This window comes from Eretmochelys imbricata, chromosome 1, assembly GCF_965152235.1.
Source record: "Eretmochelys imbricata isolate rEreImb1 chromosome 1, rEreImb1.hap1, whole genome shotgun sequence".
Lineage (NCBI taxonomy): Eukaryota > Metazoa > Chordata > Testudines > Cheloniidae > Eretmochelys > Eretmochelys imbricata.
In genome coordinates this window covers 256573217-256586012 of record NC_135572.1, presented here as the reverse complement: position 1 = coordinate 256586012, position 12796 = coordinate 256573217, and the positions used below count along the sequence as shown (strand labels likewise).

The 12796-nt window shown below is 40.5% G+C and overlaps 1 protein-coding gene across 3 annotated transcripts in view; it reads right to left on the bottom strand.

Moving 5' to 3' along the window:
• Nucleotides 1–12796, bottom strand: part of KDM7A (lysine demethylase 7A) — a 96921-nt gene that overhangs the window by 25413 nt on the left and 58712 nt on the right. For 2 of the 3 annotated variants that reach the window (XR_013347310.1, XM_077828236.1), the window contains exons 10-12: nucleotides 11767–11858; nucleotides 3184–3273; nucleotides 1780–1989 (exon numbers count right to left, since the gene is read on the bottom strand). Coding sequence is in view for 2 of the 3 variants with exons in the window: in XM_077828236.1 (XP_077684362.1) it covers nucleotides 1780–1989; nucleotides 3184–3273; nucleotides 11767–11858 (392 nt within the window). In the remaining variant the exon portion in view is untranslated. The remainder of the gene's footprint in view (nucleotides 1–1779; nucleotides 1990–3183; nucleotides 3274–11766; nucleotides 11859–12796) is intronic. The other variant, XM_077828250.1, reaches the window with a different exon arrangement.

Genomic DNA, 12796 nt, shown 5'->3' with positions numbered 1-12796 from the left:
TAAGGGGAGGACAAGAAGGTTTAAACTCAACAAACTAAACAGTTAAACCAAATGATTACTATGCTATTTTACTCTAAGAGTATATCAAGTAAGATCTTTTATGAAAGCTTGAATGCATTGAACTGAATAGTCATTATGAGCTAAGTATACAGGTTATGGTTATGAAGGGTGTGTGTGTGTGTATAAAAAATTGAAACTAACTGTGGTGCAACATCAGCAACACCTCCTCTCAGAAGGAGAAGGGGGCTACCTTCCCAAACAGATAAGCCTGACTTCAAGCACCTAGCCTTTGTTCAGTCCAGGAAAAATAATGAGACACCATCACAGCAAATGAGAACAGCTTAAAACCAAAAAGAAAACCCCAGTCTTTGGAAACTAAGCAAGGGGGAACTTTTCCACATGGGGAGGGGGGGGGGTGGGAGAGATACTAAAGGAAAACTCTGCAAATGCTTTTAAAATGGAAGAGGTTTGAACTAAAGAGCATCCAGAACTTAGATGAAAGTCTTTTTGTGGGAGACTGTTCATGAACGCTGCATCCCTCCTGTAGCTAGGATCTATGCTGGGAAACTTTTAAGAAAATAGGATAACTATTATTAGACAAAAAGATTTTATCTAATATGAAAGTGTAAAGCCTGAGCTTGCATCTGTTTATTTTCTATGTAACTTGTATATGTTTGCTTTCCTTACTATTTCATCTTTGAATCTGTGTTTTTTCTATTAAATAAACTTTTTGTTTATTTTTACCCCAAGCAGCTCTCTAATGTACAAATGGTGTAGAGTATGTATGCCAAAATAAGCTAATAACAGGGGGGCAGGCTTCATGCCTTGGGTGTGACACACCAGAGGGGAATGATCTGAGTATCTGGTATCTAAGAACTTATGGGGAGGATGTATTTCGGGAGATCTGGAATTGGAAGGTTGGTGTCACTCAGCAAAGAGTAACTAGGCTGGTGAGAGCCAGGATGAGACCTTATGCTTGAGGTATACTGGTGTCAGGGAACTGAACCAACACAAAGGCTCCCAAAGTTACAGGGCAGGCAATAACAGAACCCCTTACTGGTCTGGGTGGACCCCAAAACATCACACCCATTAGCTGGTCTCTGCCAGCGGTAAAATCCCACAATGCCCAGTAACCTGCCCATAAATTGCACTTTCTTCCTAACTCCAAGAATGGCTTATCCTCTGAAACAGGAGCGTTTACATCCCTTTTAGAAAATACACAATTACATTAGATGAAAAACTATGTCCACAATTTCCATATAAATGGAGAAATATTTTTGAATCCTTCTAGGCTCTTTTTCAATTACATATTGTGGCAATGAGTTGCACAGGTAAATTTAATTTTTATATGTAAAATAATTAAACTCGTTGCCTTTCAGTTTAATGGAATGTCTCTTGATCTTCTATTATGAGAAAACAGCAAATAAGAGCACTCAATTCACTTTTCTCCTTGACATTCACTGTTTTGCATACTTCTAACATACTCTCTCAACCTCTCCTGTCTGAACTAAATATTCCCAATATTTTCACTGTTTTAGAAGACCTTTCATGCCATAATTATTTTTATCCTCTATCTCCTGTGTTTTGCTATATTCTTTTTGAGATAGGATGACCAGATCTCTATACAGTAATTTAGGTGAGAGTTATGTAATTTATACAGTGGCATTATAATACATTTTTTATCCAATTTCTTATGCGATTTTTACATCTTAATATATGGCTTAAACTTTTTATACATTCTAATTTTTGTCTTTTATGTCCATGCAATGTGATACTTGCCTCCTCCCATGGGGACATCTCCAGCCTTTTGAGTACCTCCCTTGTGTGGAGCTCCAGAATATCCAGATTAGAAGGAACTTTGGTTGTATGATCTCGCAGTTTCCTCACTTTTCTTCTGGAATGGTGAGGAGAGGTTGCTTCATGTGAGGATCGTGAAATTGGGCACATACCAAGAATTCCCTGAGTTTTAACTGGTTTGCTGTTCTCCTCCTTTAATTGAAAACAAATATTTCAGAGGGGTCTGTCAGGGACAAGTCCACACATTTAATTAGGGTTTCCCGTTTACATAAATGAATGAAAAATCATAAAATAACAAAACTGTAGGTCTTTTGGGGAGGTACTGTATTTTCTGATGGATCTGTACAGCATTTCGCAGGAGACCCCTCTCCTAATTGGGGCCTTTAGGTGCTACCACAACATAATGGCCACCACATACAATTGTTAGGGCAGGCTGTTTGTAACAGTGGTCAAAATTTCAGATACCATGATTTTTCTGTTTGCACCTGATTTTTCTGTGTGTCCATGATCCAACCCAACCATCCCCACAGCGCTCCCCCTTTAAATGGCATTCCTGTGATTTTACACATCATTTCCTCCTAAATCCGGTGACTCTTACTAAATTTACTTTTACTGTGATTTAAAAAAAAAAAAATTGCCATGACAACTCTGCTGCCTTAACCACTGTTTACACTAAAGAATTACAGGGCATATACCCACTACACTCACCAGACCACTACTCTCCTTGGTTTCCAGCACTGCTCTCATCACAAGACTATGTTCATTTCAAAGAGACTAGGAACCCTAATCACTGAAGGGCTAAGTAGTAAAGTAGCACAATATGCCCAATACAAAATACAGAGAAGGAAAAATGAAGGAAAAAGAAAAGATTGTGATATACCAGACAAAAGAGCAGAAAATGTTCAAAAGAAATGGACAGATTGGGGAGAAGCAAGGAGACAAAACACTAAAATCTAAGAAAATACAGGGCTCTCAAATGTAGAACACTACAACAGCATAATCAAAAAAAAAAATTGTAAATATTTAAAAACTAGAACTCTTAGAAGTTTTCACTTGCTTTTGAAAAGATTTAAGTTTTCTAAATTTTAAAATAAAGATTATACAATTTAAAAATTGCTATGTTTTTGGTTAATTGGAAATACTAGCAGTTAGACAACTGCAAAAAAATTTTCCACCTGGCCTTCTACTTTCAAAAATAAATGGCAAGGACAATAAGAAAGTGACACCACAGAAAATAATGACACTAAAGTTGCAACTACTGTAAAGCTACGAGGCTCAAAGTGATCAAGTACCCTTTTTGTAAATATGGCAGCTTTTAAAATAATTAAAGGATACAAGAGAAACACAGTAACCTGTGTGCAGTTCAGTAATGTCTTCCAGTCTTACCTCTACAGAGCGAATCACTTTAGAGAGCTCTTTAATGAGATGCCCCGGCCTAACATTGTCTGGAATTTCAAAGGCATGTTCTGTTACAAGCTGTATGTGAAAAGTGGAAAAAGATAAAATAAATTATACTAAGATAAAAATCAAGCCTACTATAAAGTAGATGAAACTATGAAAAGCCTAGATTCAAAGAAAATCTATTCAAATTAAGCCAGAGTACTTACTGGTAATAGTTAGAGTAGATTGCCAGTATGAATGAATATACATGCAGGGGAATCCAGTCAGAACTCTAGAAAGCAGCACTACATGTTTGGTCTCAAGGATATTTAAGGGAGTGCATCATCATCAACTATCCATCAGCTCTTTCCATTTTATCAAAATCCTTAGCAAAGAATCTAAAGAAGTGGGGACAGGAAGCCATACTGACAATCTATTTAACTGACTACTTGTACTGGAAACAACTTCTTTCTCCTTTGAGTATGGTCAGTATGGAACCCTACTTGGGGAGATTACTAATAGTAACAACGTTAAAAGCAGGTGGGGTCTGAAGAGAATTCAGTTACATTAAGGTCACAGCACTAATTTGAATTGGGTCTCAGATCTAAAAGACAAATCAAAAGCAATGCTGAGTAAATGCATGAATTGATCTCCAGGCAGCATCCTTGTATATTTCAGTGATGGAGCCTATTTTAAACCTGGTAGAGCATGATCCAAGGCCTTATGGTATTGAAAAGCCTGCAAGGCCATAATAGTATATGTTCACTTTAATTCATTTAGATAATATCTGAACATAGATGGGTTTTCCCCATAGGTTTATCTTCAGTCAGTATAAGCTGTCTAAATGACCTACATGAAGGCTTAGTTCTAGCTAATTAACTGAGAATTTGCTTAACATCTAAACTATATAACATAACTTCTCCAAAGAGCCACATATAGGAAAAAGCACACCTATACAGAATTACTGGGATGAAATCAGAGACCACATTAGTTAAGAACTGATGCCTTCTTTCTTTACGAAACACACTGTATGGAAAAAATCAGCCATCAGCCTGTACTAATTTTATATTCCTGGCACCTTTTTGAGAATTTAGTTTTCTTTAGATAGTTGGAAAGAGCAGGCTCTCCTTTAACAGATGATGCAATATAATACATAGCTGTGAGGTTAAAGCTGTATTAATATCATGATCATTGATTTTATGGAAAATATTAAATTGACTGCTCTGCAGTTACTTACCAGTAACTGTTGTTCTTCGAGCAAGCAGTGCACACTGGAGCTACTCACTCCTTCCACCCCATCCCACCAGATGATTCAAGGGAGGAGTGGCCCCAATTGCCCTTCAGTTCCTTCCCTAATTTCACATTTATTTACTTGAGGCCTTGTCTACACTTGAAAGCATGTGCCGATACAGCTAGTTCAGCAAACTCTAGTAGTGGAGACAGTTTATACCAGCAAAAGAATTCATTTGCTGGTATAGTTTATACCAATCCCCCAAGCAAAATAAGCTACGCCAGCAAAAGGACTTCGTTGCCAGTGTAACTGCATCTACACTAGAGTTATTGCTGGCATAGCTTTGTCAGGCAAGGATGTGATTTGTTTCACACTCCTAACCAACAAATCTATGTCAGCAAACCTTAAGTGCAGAACCAAACCTGAGACTCCAAAGAAGAGGGAAAGGTAGGATATGCAGAGGCAACATTCGAAGAACAGTTACTGGAAGAAACCTCTTTCTTCTTTGAGTGGCCTCTGTATACTCCCACTTGGAATTTAGCAAGCATTACAACCCCCCTAGAAAAGGGGGCTAAGGCATTCTAGGTAAACAAGGATTGCAAATCTACCACACAAAAACAACAACAACGCATCCGCTGTAGATGGCAGGCCAAGCTAATATTGAAAATGACCACAATTTCATCCTCCAATCCTTTTCAACATTTCTATGCAGCCACTAAGTGAACTGGTCAGACGCATGGACTCAAGTGCCAGCAATATGCAGATGATACACAGCCCTACCTATCCTTCACTACATATAACCACATTACCACCATTAAGATGACCCAGTGTATAGATGAGATGAGCTCACAGATGAAGAACAGCTGGCTGAAGCTGAATCCGAGCAAGAAATGGATGATGCAAGTGGGCAGATGAAAACATACTAAAGAGTAGATACCCACAGTGAAGTCTCCTTTGACTGAAGGCACACATCTACAACTGGTCAATTCACTCTGTAGTTTAGGATTACTCTTGGATTCCTTGGAGACACTAGACTCTTACACAGCAGTATCGTGAATAGCTCTTTTTATCATCTCCAATTGGCTAGCAGACCTCTTCCCATCTTGGCAGATGAGGACCTGCCCTCAGTTATTCACACCTTTGTCAACTCTCAGATGGAATAAGCATGCCAATATATCTGGGCAAGAAGCTTTCAGCACTTCGGAAGCTCCAACTAGTACAGAATGCTGCAGCACATCTTTTTAGCAATACACGCTACTGTGAGCACATCAAACCTGACCTCTGCTCCCTACACTGGCTTCCCATAAAATAGTGAATTGAATTTAAGGTCTTGATCCTCATCTTCAAGGTACTCCATGGTCTGAGCCCAAGATATCTAAAAGACCACCTAAAGCTCTAGGATGAAGACTGAGGCGGACAACTTTGCTCCTCTCGTGCAATGGAACTCTACACAATAAAGGTAAATCTCATCTGTGCAGGGAGACAGACCTTTCCCAGAGACCACTCCAAAAAAAGTGGAATGAATTCTCCCAGGAACTAAAGACCATCACACATCTTCCCACCTTCCACTCCAAGTGCAAGGCACATTTCTTTGACCTTTCCTTCTCTAACATACATACCAACATGTATATTTTATAAAACCTTAACAAGACTGGCCCCTGCATATACTTCTCCCCCTGGAGAGGATAAGAGAACAAACAACATGTGACACTGGTCATCTTGCTTAATACACTATTGGAACACACTCAGATACAACAGTGCTGAGTGCAGTAAGAACCTATATAGAATCACCTTTGTCTGGCTTGTCCTCATCTATCCCTCCACGAACACAAGTTGATGCCACAACATTCTGTTTTGTTACGAGCACGTTCTTTCCATTTCTGGCCAAAGTGTTTTGTCACAGGATTGGCCCAGCACGTTTTCGGTATGCCCAGTGGTCGCTTGTGGTCTCTGGGGATTCAGTCACTGATGCAGGTTGTTCACCTATTGTCTGTGGACTACCTGACCAGCCCATCTCCTCTTTCTGTTATACATCGCCTGCACTACATCAGTCACCTCTGTATGCCTTCTGATCACCTCATTCAATATGTGATCATGGAGCGATACCTTACACATTCACCTTTCCATTGACCTCTGAGTGACAGTGAATTTTTCTTCCTCCGCTTTTGATGAAACTTGCCCACCCTGCCTGTCTCCTCCTACTGCATTCCCCTTCAAATGAGTTGTCTCTGTTCAGCTGCTGACCCAGGTAAATATATTTGTTGACCTCCTCAATTACTTTGTTTACAGTGATGATTCCTGCTGCACAATGCTCATTCTGCATCCACTTAGTCTTCCATGTGTTCATTTCCAACCCGATATCATGCGAAAGTGTTTGTAGTTGCTGCAATTTGTTCTCCAGTTCTGCGGTGTCCTTTGCCAATATTACAGTCGTCAGCGAAGAGAAGTTGCATTAACTATTCTCCGTCAATTCTGATTCCTTCTTCCCAGTACAATTTTTTGAACAGTGACTCCAGTACTGCTGAAAACAGCTTCGGTGACACACTCATCTTGTCTGACTCCTCTACGTATAATAATAATGCACGGGATATTGAATAATGTTATCTCTGTTGAACAACTGCAATGAATTTTTTCCAGCAGGTCAATGTACCTCGGGTCAATTCAGATTTTGTTGAGCACGTTTTGTACAGCTTTAATCTCCACTGCGTCAAATGCCTTTTTGTAGTCGACAAATGCAAGACACAATGGTACTTTGTATTCCTTGCATTTTTTGACGAGCTGCCTAACTGAGTGGATGTGATCAATTGTCGAATACCCTGAGCGGAAACCAGCTTGTTCTCTGCTTTCATGCATCTCAAGATCCTTCTTAACCCAGTTGAGTATGATGCAGGTGAAGACCTTATAAACTTGTGAGAGGAATGTGATTGGATGGTACTTGCTCAATTCTTCTGGATCGTCTTTCTTCATCGATAGTATTGTTTTTGATTTCTTCCATGCATCTGGAACACACTATTGATGTAGATGGTGAACCATTGCGCCAACGCTTTGAAGAGAGTATCTTCCCCTGCTTTGAGATATTCCAGCCAATCATCCTCCACTCCTGGGCTCCATCCTTCTCTTTATGTTACGAACTGCGTATTCAATTTCTTCCCAAATAACGCCACAAACTTCTTCTGTAGCCTGCTGCCTTGATGGCGTACGCTGGACACGGATATGTGAGGACTAGAGAGCACTGTAGAATTTTGTACATATTTTGTTCATCTTGCTCCTTTCTGACGTCCTTTCATCATTTTCATCTTTCAGGGCTGCTGGAATAACCTGTTTCAGCTTAACATCTCTTTCTACCCTCTTCAGACTCATTCTTTTTGGCCACCTCTCTCAATTTCTTCTTTCTAAATCCTCTACGTTCTAAATGCGTATGCTCTGGCAGGTCTATATGGAATGGAACAGAGGAATTCCCAATTCCAATCTAAGAAAAAGGGAGTTTGTCAGGAACACTGGGTGTTGTTTGACCCTGAAGTGACCTCTCTAGCAGAACAGGAGACAATGGATATTTTCCTTGGTAACAAAGAGGTCTAGTCTGGTCATAGCCTTTACACAATACATAATGGCAGAGTGAGACCTAACGAAGACATTTGTGTTTTTGGTCGATGAGTCTCTGGTCTTCGTTAAAGCGAGGAATAGTTTCACGCTCGACAAATGGCATTCAATTCCAGAACCATAATGTGGAGCTTTCACCTCCACCAGAGTCCATAATTCTTAAAAAGGCTAGATAACAAGGTGAAGGTCCCAAGTCTGCCATCTGGAAATATTACTGTAAATGGTAAGGGATGTGAGAAAGGAATTCTCTGATCAGCATGTGTTAGATCACTGAAGATACAGAAAGTGAAGTGAGACGTAAGTGACTCAGGAGTAAGCAGCATCAATGAATCATGGCTCCTGTCTTCTGGAGGCTGTATGTGTGGCCCGGGTAAAGATATCACCCAGTTACACTGTTAAAGAACCTGTTTGTGGACCAAAGTTTGGAGACACACAAATACTCTGACATCTAAGATGGATGAAATCAGCATAGGAAGGTTCTCTGGTATTTTTTAAAGCACAGTTTTAAAAAGAAGCATCTCATGGACATTTGCGACTAGTTGGACTGATAAAGAGCTAGAATTTGTCCCCTGGAAAAGGTGATACAATCTCAATGTCACCTTACAGGTAGCAATCTTTATTTGCTGTGGCTGAGGAACATTATTCACTAACAATTCTGAAGAATTGGTACTATATATCTGGGGTTCCCAACTGAGATTAAGAAGTTGAATGCCTTCCCATTGCCCATTGTTGCTATCCGAGTACTCAGGTACAGGTAAATTTAAAATAATAGGAGAAGATTTCTGAGGCATCTGTGCCCAAAGCAGATAATCTTTAGTTTATGCATAGGAGACAAAGACCAAGGTCTTCCTGGCACCATAACAGAATAGGTTCTAGGACCAAAGCACCAGTTTTGCCAGCACAAGAGGACCTAATCTGATTGGAACACAGACCTCCAGTGCTAAGGCAATGGGATTCCAGGAGTGGCTGCCAAATGTATTAATTAACTGATTTATTGCGGTTTCCTAGTGGCTCAAGAGATGTCACACCGATGATGTTGTTAGGATATAGGTATGCAGGCCTGTCTGCAAAGGCCTAGACTAAGAATTTAGGCTTATTCTTATCACTTAGCTAGTTATAGAGTTATAAAAGAAAGAATCAAAATCACTGTCTGCTGGTATAAGGGCCTTCTCTTACTGTGACAGTCTGAGGCCCTCTTCTTAGGCTAAGGCCTTTGGCTAAGCAGCAGAGGCAGCCATAAGCTGGGAAGTGTGCGGTCACATGCTCACATTCCAAACTAGTCTAACTGAAATAAGGTGCTATTGGGTTGTTAGGAACACAATCCTGTCCTGATAGTGCCTGTCGCCTCCAGAGAAAGGGAAGTGCCTAGAAAATGTAAAAGGAAACTTAGTTTGATAGCATCCTGTCTGGCAAGAACTCACTTATCAATAGCTGAGATGTGAAATCCTCACTTCTCTACTGTTTTGTCATTATAGTTCCCACTTTGCTATTGTTTATTTGCATGGTCTCTGTCTGGTTCTGTGATTGTTTCTGTCTGGTGTATAATTAATTTTGCTGGGTGTAAACTAATTAAGGTGGTGGGATATAACTGATTAAATAATCATGTTACAATATGTTAGGATTGGTTAGTTACATTTCAGGAAAATGATTGGTTAAGGTATAGCTAAGCAGAACTCAAGTTTTACTACAGTCTGCAGTCAATCAGGAAGTAAGGGGGGGGAAAATGGGAACAGGGAACGGGCGGGAATTGGAATCGTGTTTTGCTAAGGGGGGGAATGGGAACAGGGACACAGGTAAGGCTCTGTGGTGTCAGAGCTGGGAAGGGGGACACTAAGGAAGGAAACTGGAATCATGCTTGCTGGAAGTTCACCCCAATAAACATCGAATTGTTTGCACCTTTGGACTTTGGGTATTGTTGCTCTCTGTTCATGCGAGAAGGACCAGGGAAGTAAGTGGGTGAAGGAATAAGCCCCCCAACAGATGTCATCATGAAATTCAGTCAACCCGAAGAGACCTGTGGACCTCAACCTCAATATTGACAATGCTAGAACCTTGGCAATGAATTAGGTTGACCTAAAGACCTCAGTGCTGGACTCGTCCAGATAAGACTGGGGAGATGGATGTTGCTTAAGCTGGACACAGAGCCACTTAAGGCTAGGGGATGTCCAAAGTCAGTGTTGAACTTGATCACAACCAGACTTAGTCTGAAGAGCCTCCCTTGATAGAAAGGGAGTGTGAGGCAGCACTCTGGCTCTTGCAAGTCATCCATGTGATACCTGAGCCCAATAGGTAGCATTTCTTCTTTATTCTTCAAACTGAAGAAACCTGTACTGTTAATTTAACAAAAAAGAAAACAGCCGACAAAAGGCAGAACCAAAAAGCACAAAACAGATAAGAAACATCAATGACACTGCATATGATTCAACCTTTCTACACCTTTGATGGTTAAAAGGGAACTGAAGGGTGGGTGTGGCCATTACTCTTCCCTTTTATACCCATTGAATCCTTTGTGGGGGGAGAGGGAGAGAAGGGGAAAATGGCCCCAACTGACACTGCTCACTAGAAATATTCCAAAGCTGCTATATCCCAGAAGTGGGATACACAGAGGGCACTCACACACCAAAAAAAAAAAACAAACAAAAACAAACAAACCACTTTCTGTGAAAAATTACAATTCAAACTTCTCCCAGTTTTTAGCTTACTGTGAATATTCAAAGAAGGCCTGAGAGGAGATGGTTATGCAGTGATTAGTTTCACAGAAGCATGGATAAGTGGGCCTGAAGCCAAAGAGGTCCCCTCTTGAGCTTTCAGCTAAGCCTGTAGACCAGACCAACAACCATAGCGGGGGAGGGGGGGAGGGGAAGAGAATAGAGAATAAAGTGTTGAACCCCAAATCTCCCCACAAAATCAGTACTGTTTTCTTTGGGAGGGTAGGAGGGGGTGTCAGGACATCTTTAGTTTATGCGTCCTGTGTTTTTCCTTCTCCCTTTACTGCTCTAAATAATTTGGTCTTCAGAGCTTCTTGTTTCAACTAAATGGGGGGGAGGGGGAATCAAATCATTCAGCAAAGGCAGGGAAAACAAGATCTCAATCTTTCCTCCCCCACACAGAGTAACTTTGCTAGAGATGGGGCTAACAAATATAATACTTTTTTCAGAGGGGTTCCCAGTGTACTAATGTATTTAGGGTCTCCCCATATTCATTTCTGGATGGTTTAATCTCCTTTAGAGCACCTACAAGGAGCCATTTCTGTAGATAAGCTTTTAAAGGCTACTAGGTCTAAGTTACTGTGCACCATATGTGCAAAATGTGGAGGAAAACAAAAGCAAATTCTAAATCAGAATACATTTCTGCCAAATTCTGATCATCTCTGCAGTACAGAAGTGATATCAGTGGACACACAAAGTATGTTGTGCCAACATGCAATAATAATTTCACATGGGGAAAACTTCATGTGATTGCCATCTAACTCCTTTATCATATACTGGAAAGAGAAAGCAGGATTAAATGCAATCCCAAGAGTTAAATATAGTAATTGGTCTATAATGACGGATAGTGTCATACAATATAAAACCATCTCAGACAGCTTTCCCCCAAACCATCCATCCATAATTTCTAGCAAGTTTTCCAATACTTACGAATGGATGAAAGATCTATAAAATGGCAATACACTCTAAAAGGATTCAGACTTTCATGTAGTTTTAAAATTAAAAACAATTCACTAAAACAAACGAACAAACAAATACACTTGCACTTACTTCTTTTTTCATCCATAACTTTAAAGCACTAAGTAAAGCCTTCACTCCTTGGACTAAGAAGTTCTGGGGCTGGAAACCATCTTCCCTCAGTTCTAAAAAGGACAGAGGTTTCAGTTTATAAGCATATTACAATGTAAAACCACAAATCAGGTACAGACCTCTCAACCTTTAATAAACCTGCCAATGTATTACACTACCAACAAAACATGCGACAAACAACTGAAATGTAGTACTCTATGTGTTTATGTACATCAAACCATAAGAAAGAATGTTTTAAAGTACAAAATCTGTTTTCAAGGATGGCTTCTTACTGCATGAAACAATTACATGAGTTTTGCAATGTGTTACAGGTTACTTAGGGCCGGGGGAGCAGCATACAACAGATTGCACAACTGGTTTAGAGAAAACATCCTAGATGACAATTTATGCTGAAACAATCATTACTTTCTAGTTCAACACCACACAAGTGTTCCACATTTTTACTAGTTGGGGCTACAAGAGTGGTGTGAATGGACAGTCTCAATACAAAAATGCCTCAATTAAATTCACCCACATAAAATTAATGCAATTCAAGCCAGCTGCCTTATGCCACCCCAAATCTCTGCCATAATCCCAATCAATGACACACACACACACAACATTAATATGGTCTCCCCTGCAGTGAGTGGCCACCCTCTTCTTCCCTTAAGGATGATGGCTGCTGCTGCTGGAGTGCAAAGACTCCCAAAGGCTGCTACAGCTCCTGGGGGCTGCAGCTCAATCTTTCCTTTCACTCTCTTCCCTATAGCAGAACTGCCTATGATGAAAGGAGAGCTGGCCAGAAAGACTCAGCAGGTTTTATTCCTCCTGCCCTGCCATTAACAGATAGAGTGGGTGAGGAGGGAGGTGGCTGTTGGGTCAACACCTTCATGGGGAAGAAAGGAGCAGATCTGGCCTAGAGCTGCTGTGCTCTTTCTGCTCCCTCCTCCTGTGAATAAGGTGTGGGCCCAGTCATTGGCTTTTTCCTCTTCCCTGTCTAAAAACTCCTTTC